The sequence below is a fragment of the Budorcas taxicolor genome, chromosome 2 (genome assembly GCF_023091745.1).
Source record: "Budorcas taxicolor isolate Tak-1 chromosome 2, Takin1.1, whole genome shotgun sequence".
Taxonomy (NCBI): domain Eukaryota; kingdom Metazoa; phylum Chordata; class Mammalia; order Artiodactyla; family Bovidae; genus Budorcas; species Budorcas taxicolor.
Window position 1 is genome coordinate 169770042 of NC_068911.1, and position 21707 is coordinate 169791748.

A 21707-nucleotide genomic window follows, 5' to 3' on the forward strand; every position below is an offset into this window, starting at 1 on the left:
GTGTCTCCACCAGATGAATGAATAATAGACTCTGCTGGGTCCCCTCCCGGTGGTGATGAACCTTTCCTTCTGTCTCCAGCACCCTTTTCCTGCTCCTTGTTTCTCCAAACCACAGACCTCCCAGAACAGCAAAAAGTTCCACCTCCCTGACACCATAGCCCATTCCCCTGTCATCACTCCCACACTCCCACTGAGCTCCCAGCAAAAAGGCCTTTCTTCATCGGCACTCCTGTATTCACTTCCTGGTACCAAGTGTTGTGGCTACTCCTCCAGGCCCAGCAGCAGAGCTGGCTAAGGGCACACACTGCAGTCAGCCCAGATCTGGGTTCTGATGCTCACCTGAATGGTCATCCCCACACTGGCTCACCAGCTCTTGATGCTCAGAAGACGAGATGGAGAAGTCTTAGCTCAGCCAGCCCTCTTCTCTGGCCCCAGGGGCTTTACCATCTTTGAGCAGTGGATTATGTGTCCCTGACCCCTTTTTTCCAGGCAGCTTTGAACTTGGCAGTAGATTCAATGACACAATTAGGCTGGAAGATACCATGAGGTTTTAATAATAATCTAATAACACTGTTCAACAAAAACAACATACACGTGTCTCTCACAGAGACATAGAAACACACACCTCTTCCTCCCGCACAGACTCTGAGGTAGAAAATAACACCGCCTGAAGTATAAAAAAATACTCAACAGGCTGAGCCATGGCCCAGACCACAGGTTCACAAGGCACCTGGCTGAAAGGTCGCCCCTTGAGAGCGGGGGCAGAGGCTGGGCCAGCTGCACTCCAGGCAGCTGGGCATCCCTGCCTTCTAGCATGAAAGCCTGCTCTCAGGTAGCTGGAGAGGGTAGGGGCTGAAACAAATGGCAGCTGATCTGCAAAGAACAGAATGATGCTCCTGGCACGTAAGAGGCCTTTTGGTAAACATCTGCTGAATGAATTGAATGACTGGAGGGGGACAATTCCAAAGAATACATCCTGGAGGTTCTGGGGCCTTTCAGCCCTGGGCAGGGCAACTAAGGGTGAAAGAGCACCCCCACCAGGTATTTCAGAGGTGGCCAAGGAGGTAGAAATGCCAACACTGGGATGCTCTGGCCTATGTGGGTGGGGGAAGAGTGCAGTGGAGGGTCTCTTCTTTCCTCCCAAAGTGTTTCATACATAACTGGGGCCCTCGACCCAACAGGGCCCAGCCCTTCTCATCTAGTTCTCCTCCTTGATGGCGGACCTCTGTCTTAACTCTCGTCTCCAGTACCTGGCACAGATCAGGCATCAAGGGCTCATTGAGTGAATCAAGGCCCATAGCAGCATTAGTAGCTTATCTTCATTCTATTAACCGATTCCATCTGGCCTCAAGTCTCCCTGGCTGGGTCTGACCCTGCCTCAAAGGACACCATTCACCTCTCCCTTCCATGGCAAAACAGCTTCATCTCTTGGCTTGGGGAAAAAGTTCCTAGCCAGGTGGGCCATGCGTCTGTTCTGCGGGAGCTGACGTTCCTCAAGGGAGCGGAGACCCCAGGTCCCGTCCACCTGGTCAGGCTCCCAGCGGCGGCTAGGGTGCAGCCAGCAGTAGTAGGCCAGCCGCAGAGCCAGCCCCAGAAGGAAGCAGACGCCGGCCGCAGGCAGCAGGCTCTGCAGCAGGCGCCCGCTGGGCAGCCAGGCACTCTGAGTCGCCCAGGCCACCACCAGGAGAAGGCTGTCATTCAGCAGGAACACCAGGTGGATGGTGGCACGGCCTCGGGTGTGGCCCTCAGCCACGTTAAACCAGGAGAAATACAGGATGGTGGCCACAGTCGCCCGGTACAGCCACTCAGAGTGGGGCCCTGGCATGAAGTCCGTGCCCTGCAGCCAGACCCAGAAGAGGAACACCAGCCACAGGCCCAAGAAGTGCAGGGCCACGTAGCGGGGGAAGAGGGCTGAGAAGAGGGCCACGACCAGCACCCGGGGCCACAGCAGCAGCAGGTTCCACAGGAAGTAGATCACGGAGGCGCCCACTCCCAGGAGAGGCTTGGCAGGGAGGCAAGTGCGCAGGGCCCGGTGGTAGTCGAGCAGCGCCCACGAGATACCCACAAAGGACGTACAGATGCTGACCCCTGTGAAGAAGAGTGGACAGGTGAGCCCTGCGGGCAGCCTGCAGGCGCTCCCCCGAGGTGGTGGGCACTGCAGAGGGCTTGTAGCCACGCTGCGGTGGGTATTAGAGCTCCCAGTTTGTTGAAAAGTACAGCTGGAGCACAGTAAGTTCACACAACCCTACCAGAGCTCCCATCCACATGGGAGTCTGTCCTTCACCACAAACCTTTCAAGTGCTACCCCTGTTACATTCTTCAAGGATGAGACTGTGTGACTTAACACTCTCATCAGCACCGCCGCCCAGCATCGGGTACCCCCTGGGCCTCGGCCCCACCCTGAGCACATTCCGAACCTTCCTTTCCTTGAAGAGTCCATGCCTTTCTTGAATCGGAACCCCAGCAATCCAGTTCCCCTTTTCTTAATCTCAGAAAGGGAAGCAGGAAATCCCACAGGGTGACGACAAGCCTCTAGCTGAAGCCGCCTCCTGGGGGCCAGAAGGGATGTCCCTGTTACGTGGCTGGAACAGCCCATACCCTCCTCCCTTCCACCCTCAGACCAGGCCCTGGTTTTGATTTTCCAAGACATCCGCCTCCCACCTCCTGGTTGCCCATTCTAGACTAGAAGCACCAGGCCCTCCAAGGAGGGCTGGAAGCATCTCTCGACAGCTTCCTCCCTGGCTGCCTTCCTACCTCATTCAGTCAACAGATGTTCTCTGGGAACCTGCTGTGGGTCGGGAACCCACTCCCAGCCTGGAATCAGCTCTGTGGCCTCTCTAACTACCCCACCCTCAGGGTCTCTGCCTGCCTGATGTTCCTCCAGCTGCCCCACATGCCGCATTCTCTGACCTGACAAGCTGTGCCCTTGCTTATTAGGGAGACCCATCCCTATTTCCTCTGGCCTACTCCTCCTTACCCTGCAAGTTCTGGCTTGACTATCCCCTAGAGTCACCCATCCTGACACCATCCCACCCATCTCTGCCGTGCAGGTCCTATAACAACCCACCTCTGTCTGGAGTCTTATTTCCTTATCTCTGAGCTCCTTCAGGGTAGAAAACAGATTTTGCCCCCCGGGGACCCCTCAGCAGCCTAGTAGCTGGCATATAGCAGCAGCTGAAGAAATGTTCGCTAAACAAAAGTTGAGAAAATCCACTTCTTCCCTCAGTTTCCCATCCCCACCAGTCCATACACACAGGGCAGATGGTCTCCACTTAGCCCTGGTCCTGGATACCCACTGGTCTCAAACAGACAAAAACCCAGCCATCCCTCAGAATCCACAGGGGATTGGTTCCCCAAATCCACAGGCGCTCAAGTCTCTAATATAAAATGGGGTAATAGGGTTGGCCCTCGGAATCTGCGGGAGCAGAACCCACAGACAGGGCTGACGGTCTGTACCCAATGAGTGCTGTGCGTCCCAGGGAGAATCACGTCACCTCTCAGCCCCTCTTGGCTCACGTGTGAAGTGGGGATAGAGGGTACTGTGGATGTAACGGCGACGACGTGGCACTTGACACTGTGCTGACCAGCAGCAGGGGCTCAATCGCGACAGCTGCTAGTACTGTTTTGTTTTTCCCCAATTAATATTGCAGAACCAGATGAGCAAACGGAAAGGACCCTTGAAGATGGAGTCCAACTCCCCAACTTGCACGACCGTGGAAACTGAGGCCAGAGAGGGAAAGACTCTCCAAGTCCCGCAGCGAGCGGTGGAAGAGCCGGGACTGGCTCCCCGGGAGGCTGTGCCACGTGCAGCAGCAAGTGTGCGAGGGTGGAGACGGGAAAGTGGAGATCCTGAATCAGATGTGAGCTGGAGTCCTAACTTGGCAGCCAGCTGGCATGTGACCTTGGGCAACTCACTTCCCTAAAAACCCTCTCAAAGCTGCTCATTGCACAAACCTCTCCTGTGGTTTATGAAGCCACCTGCTTTCTTCCTTTTCAGATCACTCCACTGGCTTTACTGTAACTGCATGCTTTACAGTCTGTGGTCCTGGCAGGCCAGGGGCTGTGTCTGTCTGCTTATTCACTGTGGTGTCTCTAACACACGGACAGGCACAGAGGTGCTCCATAGAGACTTAAGTGTACAAAGGTGCTCAATAATTTCTCTGTTGATTAACTGATCCCTTATTAGACATTAGGCACCAGCATACATTATCTGTTATGTTCAAACTAGTAAAACTAGTAAAAATACTGTAGACTTATTAGGCACTAGGCCTTCTATGCATCACTTCACTTAAAAACTTTTCATTCACCTTATGAGGAAGGATCATCGACTATGTCCATTTTACAGATGAGAATAATAGCTCAGAGAGATAGAGTCCTCTTTGTCCAAACTCAAGGCTGGAGCATGACTTTGGATTGGAACCCAGACCTGCCTCTCTAAAGGACATTCCCCTATTTTCTAAACAGCCTTTATGAAAAAGAGAAAACCTTTCTGACGTTTGTGGGCAACTTTCCCAAGGCATGAAGGTGCGGGGGGTTGTCGGGGAGTGGTGGGCAGGGGTGGCTGGCCTTGGGCCTGACACTCACACTGGTAGTACTCAGCGCTGCCGCTCTGCAGGATGATGGCCAGCACCAGGGTGAGCTGCGGTGTCGTCTCCAGGAAGGTCTCAAAGAGTCGCAGCATGCTGATGTCCAGGGAGAGGAAGTCGGCGTAGGCCACGTCAAACTCAGAGGGGACCTCCTGCCGCCACACCAGCAGCCCCTGCTGCAGCCCCTGCACACACCTAGGCAGCACACATGATGCCCCAAGGGGCCTGGTTAGCATCCAGTGGCATTCTTCCTTCTCTCCCCACTGAATAGATGCAGACAGGCTCCAATCCTGGCTTGTCACGTACACGCAATGGGACCTTGGGCAAGCAACTTAACCTCACTGAACTTGTTTCTTCATCTGTGAAATGGGGATAGATTACTGCTCCTGCTCCTGCAGTAGCCACCATTCCAAGCTCATCACTAACCTTGTCCCATTTCCTCCTTTACAACATCCCCATTTTATAGATGGGGAAACAGGACCAAAGAGCGAATGAGCAGTGGAAACAGGATTTGGACGCCAAGCTGTCTGAATTTGAAAGATGTACCATGAAAGTGCCTAAAGGGATCATTCTCAAATTTCAGCAAGCCTAAGATTTTCTCATTGGAAAAGACCCTGATGCTGGGAGGGATTGGGGGCAGGAGGAGAAGGGGACGACAGAGGATGAGATGGCTGGATGGCATTACCGACTTGATGGACATGAGTTTGGGTAAACTCCGGGAGTTGGTGATGGACAGGGAGGCCTGGCGTGCTGCGGATTCATTGGGTCACAAAGAGTCAGACACAACTGAGCGACTGAACTGAACTGAACTGAAGAATTTCTTAGGATCCTGTGGGGTAGGGCAGCCGTGGAGAGCTTCTGAGCACAGATGAGACAGGTCCTACTGTGCTATAGAAAGAGCACCCAGGGATCCATTGGAGAGGCCTGCCCAGAGTGATGGGAGCAAAGACGGGGCAGAGTTAAGAGGGTCCAGAGAGGTCTTCCCTGGTGGTCCAGTGGCTAAGAATCCGCCTGCCAATGCAGGGGATACAGGTTCGATCCCTGTCCGAGGGAAGATGCCATATGCCCTGGGGCAACTAAGCCCACGCCCTGCAACTACTGAAGCCTGTTTGCCTAGAGCCCGTGCTCCACAAGAGATGCCACCGCAATGAGAAGGTTGTGCACCGCAACAAAGAGCAGCCCCTGCTCACTGCAACTAGAGAAAACCCACACATCAAGGAAGGCCCAGCACAGCCAAAAATAAATAAAAATTTTTTAAATGAGAGAGAGGGTCCAGAGGTTGGACAGGCAGACCTGAGTGAGCCACTGGCCTGAGGGAGGCGGAGGATGCGCCAGGATCTCGCCTGCCCAGAACTGATCTCAGTTGGCTCTTGGGAGGTGAACCCACTCACTCATTTCGAATTCATTCATTAGACATTTAGCCTCACTTCTCCTGGATGGTCTTGACAACATGCTAAGAGAACAGACATGCATGCCCAGGTTGGGGGTTGTTCCCCAGTGCCCTGGCAGAGGCCTTGGCCTAGTCACAGGCTGGAACAGAGACCCTGTTTCTCAAGTAAAGCTCAATACAGTCTGTCCGACTCATGCTCAGCAAAAATAGAAGATGCATGATGCAGTTATCGATTCAGGGCTCATTGCAGGCTGCCAGGACTGTAATATCTGTGCCCCTTCGTGTTCATCAGGGGTGTTATTGATGCCCGGCCAGTCCCTCAGGCGAAACTGCAACATTCAAAGCTCCTCTCGCCCACTCCTGGAGACTCAAGGCAAGATCTGGACATCCTGACTTTGTCGCATGACTCTGACCCCTTCGTTTCACTTTCCCCGTCTCCAGATGGTCCTGCCACTTCTGAAAAGCAGCACAGCCCACACACAGATTTTGTAGGCTCCCCCCACCCCCGCAACCCGTGCGCCCAGTCCTGCCTGGCTCCAGGAACATACATGAGGCAGGCCCCATCTCTGCCCTCTTGCTTGGCTCTGGGGGTGAGGGGTGGGGTGGGGAGCAAGTGCTCATGGAGAAGGCAGCTGGGGAAGATAAGGTGGGGGCACTGGCCGTGAGGGGCCAAGTGCTGCTCTAGGGGTCAGGGCTGCTCAAACTGCCAGGTGACCCAGCTAGCTGATCATGAAGTGAGCTGACGCTGCTGCTCACCCTGCACGGGGGCAATTCACAGGTCTCATTCCATTAAGTCCTTACACTGGGAGCCTCTGGAACACTGAGTAAACTGAGATCTGGAGGAGGGTCAAGTGACTTGCCCAAGGCTCCGACCACAGCTAAAAAAGAACTGCTGGGTCCCACTGCCATTAGAACAGAGTCCGCCCCGGCCAGGCGCTGCGCCCTTCACGACGGGTTTCTCGCCACACCCACCTCCGGATGACAACCTGCTTTTAACAGAGGAGGGAACTGAGGCTCTGAAAAAGCCTGGAAGGAGGCCACAGGTGGTAAGGCCAGAAGTGGATCCCAAAGGGCCTGACTCCAAGTCGTGTGCCTCAGTTTCCTGTCTGGGTCCCTGTTTCTTCACTTGTGCCAGGAAGCTCGAGTGATGAGCTCTGAGGGCCGTCAGCCGGAATTTTCCTCCATCAGAGGCCAGGAGTTCACCTGGTGGGAGGGGCGCCCTCTAAACTAGCAGGGGCTTAGTTTCCTCTCCTGGGTCGCAGTCCTCTCCTCTCCGCGCCCCCGTGTCCCAGAGGCAGCCCAGCAGCAGGAGGTGACGTGACCTCCGTTCCCCCTTCTCGCTCCCCAGGGGCGGGGCGCTCACCTGTACAGGTAACCCAGCTGGAGGAGATGCAACAGCGCCAGGTGCCGGCCAGGCGGCTTCGGCGCGAGCGGGCTGGAGACGTCGGAGCGCAGCCAGATCCAGCTGAAGAGCTGCAGCGCGACCGAGGCGAGGCCCAACAGCGCCAGCACCAGCGCGGCCCACAGGTAGCGACCGCTGAGCACATACTGGCTCGCGGCCCACAAATCGGCGCCCAGGTCGATCAGGAAGGCGAGGGTGCCCAATATTCCAAGGACTAGGTCCCTTAAGAGCACGGCGCGGGGCGACCAGGGCATGACCCGCGAGCCTCTCCCTCCTCTATTTGGGCTCAGGCGCGCCCTCCCGGCCCAGGGTCGCAACCCGCCCAGATGCGCAGTGGCAGGAAGGAGGCGTGCACAGCCCTCGGGGCCGCCCAGGACCGGACCGCTGGGCGGGACTTCCCTGTCCCGCCCCGTCCGGGGAGGAGCGAGGCCCGGAGACCCCGCGGCTGGGGCACCCGCGGTCTCAGTGCTCTCTGGCCCGGCAAGCTGCCTAGGGCTTCCCCGCCCCGCCCCCTCCAGGCCCCGCTGCGCCCAGAGGGCCCCGAGAACCGCCAGGCCCGAAGACGCACCGTCCGAGGTGCAGTGTAGCAGGCTTGTTTTATCCTGGAGGCCCAAGGCGGAGAATATGGCCCGCAGATGAGCGCCCGGGTTAGAACTGCCTTGTCTCACGTCCGCACTGCTGCAAAACCAAACGCCAAAGCCCGATCCGATCCCTGACTGGATACCTCGAGGCCGGGCCACGTGCCAGGGGAGACGGAGGGCACTGGGTCAGCCAGGCCCATCTTCCTGGCACCTCATTTTACTCGGATTATCCGAATAGGAGGAGGGGAGGACTTTCAATAACGGGGCAAGGGAGTTTTATAAACATGATTTATAAATTAATAACATGCATGACGAGCACAGAGTGTTTTGGATAAAACATGAAACGTGAAAGAAATGTGCTCCTGGTGGGACCTTCGGGGCTTCATTTCCTGATCGTCTGCCCAGTCCCAGTTCATTCTGCTGTCGCGGGGAAGGGAAAGGATGGAAGAGTCCAGCTCTCAGGGCTGATGCTGCCTCCATTTTACCAAGCGCGTAGGCCGTTGGTCCCCCAAGGTCAGGACACGAGCAGCGCGCGCAGGCCCAGCAGCGCCGCGGGCAGGAGCGCGAGGCAGGGCGCGGGCGCGACGCCGGGGGCGCGCAGGCAAGCGGCGTACCGGTCGAAGGCCACCTCGCGCAGCGCGCACACGTGTTCGGCGCGGCACGCCTCGTCGCAGGCCCGCGTGTCGTAACTGACCGAGTTGTAGACGTGGTAGCGCTGTAGCGCGCCCTGGTCGCTGGCGATGCGGCCCAGCGCCGCGTGCATGGAGCGGGCGCCTGCGTCCGGCACCCCGTAGGCCTCGGTCACCCGGTACTCGAGCTCCCAGCGTGGCGCCCCCAGCGCGTTCACCTGGCTCAGGTTCAAGAAGTAGGTCACCATGTCCTGCAGAGGGGACGCGAGCCGCTGTCCACTTCCGCCCCCAACCCTCCACCTTGCATTTGATCCCGGATTCTAACATCTGTAATCACGACCACTTGTAGTATGCTTGGCAGACATCAGCTGGTCCAAACTCCTGAGGTAACTGCATTATCATTCCCATTTCACAGATGAGGAAACCGAGTCTTAAAGAGGTTAATTTATTTGGCCAGAGTCTCACAGGTGCCTGAGCAGGATTGGAACCCAAGTTGTTTACTCCATGGCCTGTGTATTTTCTGTTCACCGGTGCACAGAAGATTCTCAGTAAAGTATTTGCAGAAAGAATGGATAAAATGCAACCTAAAAGTAGTGGAATGCCTGACTGAGAGAGGTTATAGAATTGTGTTTTGATGGGGGCTTGGGATGCACCCAAGACATCTAGAACTCAGGTGCATTTTCTGGACTAGAATGTGGAAGGCTTATCTGTCCAGTGCTTTCCACCCAAGTTTGAGGATCTGCTTCAGATCAGCAGAGGTGGGGTAAGAGGGGCTGCCGTGTATGGATGCCAACTTTCTGCTAGGCATCTACATTATTTCATTTCACACCACCTGCGGGCCAAGTGCCCATGTGGCCAACAGACCATACTCTTAAAAATCCTCAGCCTGCTTCTACTCTAGAGTCAAGGACCTAGTGTCTCAGGCAGTCCCTGGTTTTGAATAGCCGAGGTTAAGTCTCTGCAGTCACCTCTTTCTGGAACTCCAACTCCAACTTGAACATTCAGCTGCCTCCTCCCTTGACATTTTCACTTGGATGCCATATAGACATCCCAAAGTTAACAGGAAAACCAGGCTTCTGATCTTCCCTCCAAAACCTGCTCCTCCCACAGTGATCCCGTTTCAGTAAATGGCAACCTCATCCTTTTAGGTGCTCCATTCAAAGCCTTGGAGCCCTCGTTGCCTCCTCACTTTCTCTTCCACCCCTCACCCAGTCCACCAGCAAATCCTGTCCACTCTGTCTTCAAAATACAGCCAGGACTTCCTTGGTGGTCCAGTGGCTAAGAGTCTGTGCTCCCAATTAAGGGTCCCTGGATTCGATCCCTGGTCAGGGAACTAGATCCTACATGCTACAGCTGAGAGTTTCTTCCATGCCCCAACTAGAGATCCTGCATGCCACAACTAGGACCTGACGTAGCCAAATAATAAAATTAATGCTTTGAAAAATAAATCCATCCAGGACCTAGCTCTCCTCATGAGCTGCTGCAACCACCCTGGCTCACACCACTGCCACCTCTCAGTGGTTGTAGTCACCTCTTCACTGATCCCCACATTTCCACCCTTGCCCCCTACAGCCGGTTCCTCACCCAGCAGAATAGTGATTTTTTTTTTTTTAAATTCCAGAGTCTTACTCACAGCTGTGACATGACCTCCACTGTGACCCCGCAGGCCTTCTTGCCCCTCCCCGCCAACACACCCAGCCTTCCTCCTCATTCAGCAGACACTCACGTGGCTCACTCACTGACTTGACTCAGAGTTCAGATGTCACCCTATCAGTGACACTTCCTCACCCCATCTACCTGACACCACACACACATGCACGTGCTCCGTAACTGTTACCCGCTGCCTCCTCACCCTCTTCTCTCCTTAGCACTGATTTCACGCCGCACTTAACTTCACTGTGTTTGTTTATTGACTGTCTCCCTCTGGTAAGGATGTCAGCTCCGGGAGAGCGGAGACTTTTGTTCACCTCTGTGTCTCCTGAGCTTAGCACAGGGCCTGGCACGTGGCAGGTGCTTAACACATTTTGTTGCCTACATTAAGGAATCGTACTCCTTTGTCATTTCTGTAGTCACCAGCACAACCCAGGAGGTGTGGGATTGCTCGTTGAGTAGGGGCCTGCTTGGCTGCAACCCAGTCAGTGTAGAGGAGACATGGGCAGCGGGCCTGCGGGCACACTGTAAGAGACTGACTGCCAGGCCAAAGAGATCCAACTTGTCTGGGAGGCACTGGGGAGCCACTGAAGATTTTTGAGCAGGAGAGAGACAAGAAGTGCTTAAGAAATATTAATCCCTTCTGCTCTGCTGTACCAGATGAGCTCCAGTGGGGCTGGGCGGGAGGCAGGGAGACCAAATAGGAGGCCCCGGCAGGGACCGGGGCAAAGGCCGATTTGGGGGAGAGCTGATCTGACCTGGTAGCAGGATTTGGAGGTAGCTCCAGGGCTCTAATGCTGAGCTCTCAAAGGGTGGAAGTAACTCGCCCTTCCTGAGGCTCGGGTGGATTAGCTGGGGAAGGTGGTGATCCATTTAGGTCCCTCCCCCACCTTCTCTGGCCCCAGCAGACCCAAGGCTCCTGACCTGCAGGCTCAGCGTAGCTCGGTCGTATTCAAACACCCGGATGCCTGGATTGTTGGCTCCGTTGACCACTCCAGGTAACGTGGTTTTCCACGGGGTGACCCCAGGTGTAAGGAACATGACACTGATGGGGGCACCTTCCAGGAGAGAGACAGTGGAGCTGAGAGTTTGATGACAGGGGGAGGGAAGTGGGCTGGCCATTGCCCTCCAGGGTGGGTACCTGCACCGTCATAGAACATCCGAAAGCTGTCGGTGTGGTGGTGCCCGAAGAACTGCCCCGCGATGACTTGATGATGCCTCTGGACCACCTTTAGGTACTCCTCGTTGAAGCCCTCCCGGAACCATGCTTTGTTCCGTGTTTTCTCAAAGAAGCCCGGGGGCATGTGGCCGATGATGTACACCTATGAAGAAGGGGTACCCAGCGGGGGTTCAGAGCTGCTTTCCCCAACTCCTCTCCGCCCCTCACAGTCTACCCATCTCCCCTAAAGCAAGCAACAGGCTCCAAGGTACCTCCTCCCCCTTCCCTCTCCCAGGTGATTCTGGCATCTCTCTGTACTCAGCAATGAAGGTGCTGCATTTGCCCATACTATGCCTGCCACCCAAACCACCCTTCTCCTGTTCACTTCTGTAAATTCTGACGTTACTGTTTAGTCGCTCAGTCGTGTCCGGTTCTTTGTGACCCCATAGACTGCGTAGTCCGCCAGACTCCTTTGTCCGTGGGATTGCCCAGGCAAGAATACTGGAGTGGGTTGCTATTTCCTCCTCTAGGGGACCTTCCCGACCCAGGGATCGAACCCATGTCTCCTGCATTGGCAGGCGGATTCTTTACCATTGAGCCATCTGGGAAAGCGAAAGTGAAAGTTGCTCAGTCATGTCTGAGTCTTTGCAATCCCATGGACTATACGGTCCATGAAATTCTCCAGGGCAGAATAGTGGAGTGGGTTGCCATTTCCTTCTCTAGGAGCCATCTGGGAAGCCCTCTGTAAATCCTGCCCATGCTTCAAAACCCTTCTTATGAAATCTTTCTGATCCTTCAGATGAGTCTTCTCCTGTTGGAGAGCTCAGGCACTGTAACCAAAATTTCCTTACTTGGTTTATAACCTCTGCTGTGTAGTAGTAACGTGTGTTCACATCTTGCATTCATTGAGTCCCTCAGCTATAATGACAGTGCCTGGGCCCTTGGCCCCCACTGTGAGAGGTAGAATGGTGGGGTGGGGCAGTGGTGGCTGGTAAGGAGGGCAGTGAAGAGTGTGAGCTTTGGAGACAAACCACCGTTGGATACCAGGTGTGTGTGACCTCTCTGAGCTTCAGTTTTCTCATCAGGAAGGCTACCTAACCGGTGCGGTTTTGAGAGTTCATATATCCATATAAAGCACTTAGCAACTTATCTGATGTATAGTGAGGACTCAAAAGCACCAGCCATGAGATCCTGCTGGGATGCACTGGCCAGAGCAGGGACTCAGGCAAATGAGACACAAGGCCATTCATTGGGGGCTGCCAGCCCAGCAGACTAGAGCGACATACCTCACAGAGGACAAAACGGATACACCTCACAGCGGACTAGATGGACACGCCTCAAGGGCAAGGCATATCTCTGAGGTCTGGCCCACACTGTGGCTGCAGCTGTGCTGGACTTGGCCTCTGGAGACTGGGGTTCTAGTCTCAGTGAGTGAATGATAGTCTCTCAGGCATGTCCGACTCTTTGCGACCCCATGGGCTGTAGCCTGGCAGGCTCCTCTGTCCATGGAATTCTCCAGGCAGGAATACTAGAGTGAGGAGCCGTTTCCTACTCCAGGGGATCTCAGCCCCACCACTCTGTGTGACTTGAGACCGTCACTGCCCCACCAGGAGCCTCACAGCACAATGGGTCCCAGCCTCACAGGCTGTTGTGAGGATGCAAGAAGCCCTCTCAGGTGCCAAGTTGATGAGGGACCCTCTGTGTCATGAGCATCTTGAGTGAGTGGGTGTGAGTCTGTGCCAAAGTGGGGGACTTGTTCAGGAAGAGACCCCAGGGAGGGAGGAGAGGAGCAGGGAGCCCTTACCATTTCCCCAGCCTGGGATGCCTTGGTCAGCACTTCGTCCAGCCACTGGAACTGCTGGCTGGGGTCCGCCATGCCGGCCGTCTGCTCATTGCTGCTGTAGTACAGGTTGGTGTTGAGGACCACGATTCGCCCAGCCCCGCTCAGCCCTGGCAGTTTCTCAGAATAGAAGGCACCTAGGACATCACGGCCATGGGGGATCTGAAGGGGTCTCTTGCCTCCAGGCAGACACACTCTGTCCCCTGTTACTTCACTTGCCCACCTTCTCCTTCCTTGGCATCCCCCCTTCCCTTTTTTCCCACAGGATGAGCATCGTGGGTAGGACCAAAGGCCCTGGAGCCAGGCTGCCTGGGTTCAAGTCCTGGTTCTATCCCTTACTACCTGTGCCACTTGGGGAAAGTTCCTTAAGGTCTCGATGCCTCAGTTTCCTCCTCCATAGAATGGGAATAACATGGGGGTGTGTTTATCCCTCTGGACTCACTGTCAGCCCTTCTCCACCCAGCTCTCTGCCCCAGGAGCAGTGGATTAAATCAATGGGTTTCTGTGCTACTGAGGGAAGGAACGAGAGGAGGTCAGGTCTCCTTGGCATGCTGTGTCCCCCATACCAGTGATTCTCAACCTGGTGATTTTGTCCCCAAGGAGACACCTGGCAATGTCTGGAAACATTTTTGGTTTTCACAATGGGAGATGTTACTTGCAACTAGTGGATAAAGGCCAGCGATGCTGCTGAACACCCTACAATGTACAGGACAGCCCCCCCACAACAAATTACCCCTCCCCAAATGTCAACAGTGGTAAGGTTCAGAAACCTGGCTTGAATCAAAGGTCACTGCCCCTGCAAGGGCTGTTGTGAGGAATCTAGCAGTGGACTGAGGGCAGTGCCAGGCACACAGAAAGTGCACCAGGAATATTCACTTCTGATTCTCATTAGTGCTGTGTGGTTAAGAAGATGGGCATTGGGATCAGCCCTGGATCCTGCTCCTGAGGTTGCCTCCTCTGTTGCCCTAATGGTCCAGGAGCGACGAGAATGAAGACAGAACACAACATCTGGCGCAATGGCTCAGGGGACCAGCAGCCTCTATTGGACTGAGGTGCAGAGTCCACTCTGAGTCCAGTTTTTATTCCTGACTGCAGACTACAAGACTTTCTCAGATCTTATCTTTCTCAAGACACATGCCGTATCAGTTGAAAGTGAAAGAAAGTGAAGTCACTCAGTGGTATCCTACTCTTTGTGACCCCATGGACTGTAGCCTACTAGGCTCCTCCATCCGTCCATGGGATTTTCCAGGCAAGAGTAGTGGAGGGCCATTTCCTTCTCCAATATCAGTTACCTACTCCTAAATATCATGGACTATACTGATACAGTCCAGATCTCCTTGTGTTTACCTCAGGCCATTCCCTTCTAGGCTAGTCTCGGGAGCAATTAGCAAGTGCATAGACAGCATTCGTGCCTGACAGCAAGCATTCCAAGGTCCATGCTTTTATGATCCTAGTCATAATCCCTTCTGGGTCTGGCCCTGGCATTTTTAACAAGGCTATAATTCTAAGAAAGACATGAAAAATAATCACCAATATAGTTTCTCTGTGAAGTTTCTCAAGGCTTTGAAAGTACATTATTAGGAATTCCCACTGCATCCTCTAAGCTAGGTGACCTTGGCCAAGTGACTTAGTATATTCAAGCCTCAGTCTTCTAATCTGTAAAATGGGGATAAAATCAGTTCCTATTTCACGGAGGTGTTGTGAAAATGAAATTAGATCAGTCTTTGGCATAAAGGGCTCCTTACAGTAGCACATGATGTTAGTACCTTCTTTGAAGAGAGTGACAGATTCGTTACTGAGCCAGGGTCGCCACAGCTCTGCTACCTGGTTGTAGATACTGTTGCTCCCTGCAGGTAATTGGTTTTTGGGGTGAAAGTCATGATTTCCCAAAGCAGCGTAGACTTTAGTATCTGGGAGGAAAAAAAGAAATATAAAAATATATATGGAGGACTTTCCTGGTAGTCCAGTGGCTAAGACTCTACGCTCCCAATGCAGAAGGCTGAGGTTCGATCTCTGGTCAGGGACCTAGATTTCACATGCCACAACTAAAAAAGTCCTTCATGCTGCAACTTAAGATCCCACGTGCCGCGATCAAGATCAAAGATCCCTCATGCTGCAACTAAGACCCAATGCAGCCAAATAAAATCTGGAAACGCTGAGCTCCGCCAAAAGAGGTCATAGAATTCCCGTGAGGAATTGTCCACAGAGCCAGAAGTCATAACTATAACTGCCTGGGAAAAGAAACTCCTCTGTAATATAGATGCAAGCAGCCATAAGCATTCATTTAAGAGAAAACACAGATCCTTGGAATCCCAAAGACAGATGAGAAGGGAGGGACACCCTGTCCCAGTTTATAATCAGATAAGGTGGGGGTTCCCAGAGAAACAGGACCAGGCTTGGCTTTCTTGACCTAAAGTGAAAGTGAAAGTGAAGTTGTCTTTGTGACCCCATGGACTGTAGCCTCCCAGGCTTCTCTGTCCATGGGAGTGGATTGCCATTTCCTTCTCCAGGGGATCTTCCCAACCCAGGGATTGAAGCCGGTTCTCTGAGCCACCAGGGAAGTCCTGTTTCTTAACCTAACAGAAGGTATTTTGGGCCTAAGCCATTCAGGGATTTAAGCCTGGCTCAATAATAAAGATCTTAAGGGAACAAAAGGACAGACCTTGTTATCAGGGAAGAGAAGAAACAGGAGCAAGATAATGAATCAGTTGTAAAGACTTTTAGTTCTGTTTCAAAGGTAAACATTAGCCTAAAGCACTTTCTCGAGCTGTTTTATAGAATTTAACCCCTGCAATCTCAAAAATGACAGAATGATCTCTGTTCATTTCCAAGGCAAATCATTCAATATCACTGTAATCCAAGTCTATGCCCCAACCAGTAATGCTGAAGAAGCTGAAGTTGAACGGTTCTAGGAAGACCTACAAGACCTTTTAGAACTAACACCCCAAAACAGTGTCCTTTTCATTGTAGGGAACTGGAATGCAAAAGTAGGAAGTCAAGAAACACCTGGAGTAGCAGGCAAATTTGGCCTTGGAATACGGAATGAAGCAAGACAAAGGCTAATAGAGTTTTGCCAAGAGAACACACTGGTCATAGCAAACACCTTATTCCAACAACACAAGAGAAGACTTGACACATGGACATCACCAGATGGTCGACACCGAAATCAGACTGATTATATTCTTTGCGGCCAAAGACGGAGAAGCTCTATACAATCAGCAAAAACAAGACCGGGAGCTGACTGTGGCTCAGATCACGAACTCCTTATTGCCAAATTCAGACTTAAATTGAAGAAAGTGGGGAAAACCACTAGACCATTCATGTATGACCTAAATCAAATCCCTTATGATTATACAGTGGAAGTGAGAAATAGATTTAAGGGACTAGACCTGATAGACAGAGTGCCTGATGAACTATGGAATGAGGTTTGTGACATTGTACAGGAGACAGGGACCAAGACCATCCCCAAGAAAAAGAAATGTAAAACAGCAAAATGGCTGTCTGAGGAGGCCTTACAAATAGCTATGAAAAGAAGAGAAAGGAAGAGCAAAGGAGACAAGGAAAGATATACCCATTTGAATGCAGAGTTCCAAAGAATAGCAAGGAGAGATAAGAAAGCCTTCCTTAGAGATCAATGCAAAGAAATAGAGGAAAACAACAGAATGGGAAAGACTAGAGATCTCTTCAAGAAAATTAGAGATACCAAGGGAACATTTCATGCAAAGATGGGCTCGATATAGGACAGAAATGGTATGGACCTAACAGAAGCAGAAGATATTAAGAAGCGGTGGCAAGAATACACAGAAGAACTGTACAAAAATGATCTTCACAACCCAGATAATCATGATGGTGTGATCACTCACCTAGAGCCAGACATCCTGAAATGGGAAGTCAAGTGGGCCTTAGAAAGCATCACTATGAACAAAGCTAGTGGAGGTGATGGAATTCCAGTTGAGCTGTTTCAAATCCTAAAAGATGACGCTGTGAAAGTGCTGCACTCAATATGCCACAAATTTGGAAAACTCAACAGTGGCCACAGGACTGGAAAAGGTCAGTTTTCATTCCAATCCCAAAGAAAGGCAATGCCAAAGAATGCTCCAACTACTGCACAATTGCACTCATCTCACATGCTAGCAAAATAATGCTCAAAATTCTCCAAGCCAGGCTTCAGCAATACGTGAACCATGAACTTCCAGATATTCAAGCTCGTTTTAGAAAAGGCAGAGGAACCAGAGATCAAATTGCCAACATCCGCTGGATCATCAAAAAAGCAAGAGAGTTCCAGAAAAAACATCTATTTCTTCTTTCTTGACTATGCCAAAGCCTCTGACTGTGTGGATCACAATAAACTGTGGGAAATTCTGAAAGAGATGGGAATACCAGACCACCTGACCTGCCTCTTGAGAAACCTGTATGCAGGTCAGGAAGCAACAGTTAGAACTGGACATGGAAAAACAGCCTGGTTCCAAATAGGAAAAGGAGTACGTCAAGGCTGTATATTGTCACCCTGCTTATTTAACTTCTATGCAGAGTACATCATGAGAAACGCTGGGCTGGAGGAAGCACAAGCTGGAATCAAGATTGCTGGGAGAAATATCAATAACCTCAGATATGCAGATGACACCACCCTTATGGCAGAAAGTGAAGAAGAACTAAAGAGCCTCTTGATGAAAGTGAAAGAGGAGAGTCAAAAGGTTGGCTTAAGGCTCAACATTCAGAAAACTAAGATCATGGCATCTGGTCCCATCACTTCATGGCAAATAGATGGGGAAACAGTGGCTGACTATTTTTTTGGCCTCCAAAATCACTGCAGATGGCAATTGCAGCCATGAAATTAAAAGACACTTACTCCCTGGAAGGAAAGTTATGACCAACCTAGACATCGTATTAAAAAGCAGAGACATTACTTTGTCAACAAAGGTCCGTCTAGTCAAGGCTATGGTTTTTCCAGTGGTCATGTATGGATGTGAGAGTTGGAATATAAAGAAAGCTGAGCGCTGAAGAATTGATGGTTTTGAACTGTGGTGTTGAAGACTCTTGAAAGTCCCTTGGACTGCAAGGAGATCCAACCAGTCCATCCTAAAGGACATCAGTCCTAAATATTCATTGGAAGGACTAATGCTGCAGCTGAACTCCAATACTTTGGCCACCTGATGCAAAGAGCTGACTCATTTGAAAAGACCCTGATGCTGGGCAAGATTGAGGGCAGGAGGAGAAGGGGATAACAGAGGATGATATGGTTGGATGGCATCACGGACTCAATGGACCTGAATTTGGGTAAATTCCGGGAGTTGATGATGGACTAGGAGGCCTGGCATGCTGCAGTTCGTGGAGGTCGCAAAGTGTCGGACACAGCTGAGTGACTGAACTGAACTGAACTGAACCCCTGCAACCACTAGGTCATGGGGTCACAAAGAGTCACCTGTCACTAAGACAGGACTTAGCAACTGAAAAACAACAATGATCACCATATCTACTGAAACCTAAGGGATGATAATATTGACCTTTTATGACCCTCATGACTTTAATCAACCAAAGCATGGACTCTCTCAACTTTGCCCTAATTCTATATTGAATTCTCCTGCTCAGGCCGCTTCATGAATATATGCATAAAACCCTCCCTAGCTTAAAACTGCCCCAATTTTACTGTTCAGGGAACCACTGATTTGGGAAAGATTCCTGGTGTTCTCCTTATTTGTTCCAAGTAGTAAATCTTTGCTTCTCCTGACGTTTGGCTTGGTTGTGTCTTTTGGCCTAACACCCACCAAGAGTCAAACCTAGTTTTGGGGTAATAGGTTTTTGCTGTGTCTGTGTGCTGGACACTTCTAGAAGCTCCTCACAAGCATAAACTCCATGAGGGCACCACCTGGCATCATGTTCATGACCAAGTCCCCTATCCCTAGAATGCTGTCTCACCCCTAGGAGACACATTTGTTGACGGACTAAATGAATGAATAGGTTACCTTATTTAGTCCTCGCAACAGCCGTCTGGGCAGGTACCATTATTTTCATCTCAAACACCGAGCATCCAGGGCATGGCCCACCTGGAGCGTGGCAGAGCCTGAACTGGGGCCCGAATCAGTTTGCTGTGCACACCCATGTGCATCATCAGCCACAGTGGAGAGGCAGGGGCCAGTGTCCACAGCGACTCTGAAGAGGAACCCAGGTGCACATGGCAAGAAGGACTTACAACATGGAACCAAAATCTCAAATTTCAGCCTCTTCTTCCTCTCCAACTTGTTGCTTCAACTTATTTATCTTTATATTGGGGACTGTTCTGCTTGACCCATGTTGCTACCATTCTCAAATAAGATTAGGCCTTGTTTCACCTCTTCCAATTTGTTCTCATTTTAACATCTCTACCAGTGGGCCGTGTCTTACCATTGAGGCCAGGAGAAAGCGCTGTGTCATACTTTAATGGACAGTGTTTTGTTTTTTTTTTTCTTAGCAATACATAAAACAATGAAACATCTTACAGTCAATGGTATCTCAGATTTAGGAAATTCAATACCTGTGCAAGCATGTTATGAACTATAAAATCTTATCATTTACACTTATATGTTAAATAATAATAATAAAGCATTTTCTTATCCATTATTTCACTTTTATTCCTGAAGCCGCATGTGGAGCAAAGAAAAGAGCGCTCAGAGTAAGATCTGAGTTTGAGTCCCTCCCTAGGAACTGACTAGCTTTGCCCCATAGATTTGTTATCTATACACTGGGAATAATACCTGTTATTAAAGTGCCCTGGTTTGAGCCTGTGTGCCTGTGTGTTAGTCGCTCAGTCATATCCGACTCTTTGCAACCCCATGGACTGTAGCCTGCCAGAATCCTCTGTCCATGGAATTCTCCAGGCAAGAATACTGCAGTGGGTTGCTGTTCTCTTCAGGGGACCTTTCTGACCCAGGGATCGAACCTGGGTCTCCTGCATTGCAGGCAAGTTTTGTTTTTACCGTCTGAGCCACCAGGGAAGCCCCAGTGATTTCTGCTGGAAGGTTAACTAGCCCAAGCAGGTCTGAGTTGGTTGAGTTGAGGTACGTAGACTGGAAGTGTCCAGTCAGCTTCTCTGCACAAATTGATTTACATTGAGGGAAGGAGGTGTCAGAAAGGAGGTTGCCTCAAGGACAGATGTGGGAATTGTGGGGCAGTGGGGGTTCCCTCCTGGAGCGAGAGTGGTAGGTATGAGATGTCCTCAACCCAGGATCTGCATCCCAAACCTTGCCTGTTTCCTTGACCACAAGGGTCACATTTGTCTTCAGTAAAACTGAGGCAGTAATAGCACCTCTCTCTAGGATTATCCTGACAGCGAAGGAACTAGGGCATATATACAATATTCTCAGAGGAGGCCTGACACAGCACTTGATACATAGATACAGGACTTCCCAGGTGGTGCTAGTGGTAAAGAACCCGCTTGCCAATGCAGGAGACTATGAGAAACACAGGTTTGAGAAACACGGGTTTGAGAAACGCGGGCTTGATCCTTGGGTCAGGAAGAGCCCCTGGAGGAGGGCATGGCAACCCACCCCAGTATTCTTGGCTGGAGAATCCCCATGGACAGAAGCGCCTGGGAGGCTACAGTTCATGGGGTCGCAGAGAGTCGGACATGACTGAAGCGACTTAGCACACACACACATAGATACATGTAATTGTTCTTGCTGCTATTACCTACTATTGTTATCACTATTCTGTATCTGGGTCCTGAGAGACCCATGATGAAGACCTCCAGAGGAAATAGCTGTACCAGAACCCCAGGGCGATTGGGGTAGGAGTGGGGGTTGAGACCTAGGCTCTGCTTTCACAGGCCTCCCACTGGCAGGCCGAGAGCCTGACTCAGACTCCAGGATCTTGTGTTTGGCACAGCCTGCTTAAAGCCATTTTTAAGGACCATTAGATGGGGCCCCCCACCACAGTCTTCCTGTCATGTCCTGCGGGGCTGCAGCCATAATCACTCTCAGTCCTGGCTGCTCGCCCAGGCTCGGAAGGCCTTGGATGCACCACAAAACAGCACTTTGGCCGAAAATCTGCATCTCCCAGAAGTCCCAGCAGCCAAGATGGTTTGAGAAGAGTAGATGGCCATTCCAGGGCCATAGCAGGATGCAAAGGCTGTGTGCAAGCCCACGTGAGACTTACCCAGGGACGATGCCTAAAAGTAACTGTAGACGCCTTGAGAAGGGGCTGTAAGTCTGGTGTTAAACAGGCAGGACAGAAACCAGTGAAATGTCAGGCATTTCCATTAATAAAAAAGAAACAGGTCTGAAATGGAGTTACTTGTGCTAAACCCTAGGTCAGCAAACCAAATGTTAACCAAGTTAATACCTAACCTAACTGAAGTTTCAGCCTCTCCCAACAATGTGACCTTTAAACAGTCAATATGGAATTAACATAGGGGGCACTAGTGAGGAAATCTTGGACAGATCCCACCTTTCCCCTAAAGGAAGGTAACCTTGCCCGAAACAATCCCTTTTTGCTA

The 21707-nt window shown here is 51.6% G+C and overlaps 2 protein-coding genes across 2 annotated transcripts in view; both read right to left on the reverse strand.

Annotated features, from left to right (window-relative positions):
* Nucleotides 1-673: 673 nt before the first annotated feature.
* XKR8 (XK related 8) lies at nt 674-7690 on the reverse strand. Its single transcript, XM_052635866.1, has 3 exons — nt 7340-7690; nt 4585-4781; nt 674-2088 (listed from the first exon to the last, which is right to left on the reverse strand). Exons 1-3 carry the CDS (start codon nt 7630-7632, stop codon nt 1379-1381), a joined length of 1200 nt encoding a protein of 399 aa, XP_052491826.1. The 5' UTR covers nt 7633-7690; the 3' UTR covers nt 674-1378.
* Nucleotides 7691-8473: 783 nt separating this feature from the next.
* The window catches only part of SMPDL3B (sphingomyelin phosphodiesterase acid like 3B), a 31357-nt gene continuing 18123 nt past the window's right edge, over nt 8474-21707 (reverse strand). The window contains exons 4-8 of the mRNA XM_052635695.1: nt 15004-15147; nt 13202-13374; nt 11380-11560; nt 11163-11296; nt 8474-8839 (exon numbers count right to left, since the gene is read on the reverse strand). Coding sequence (XP_052491655.1) covers nt 8474-8839; nt 11163-11296; nt 11380-11560; nt 13202-13374; nt 15004-15147 — 998 coding nt within the window. The remainder of the gene's footprint in view (nt 8840-11162; nt 11297-11379; nt 11561-13201; nt 13375-15003; nt 15148-21707) is intronic.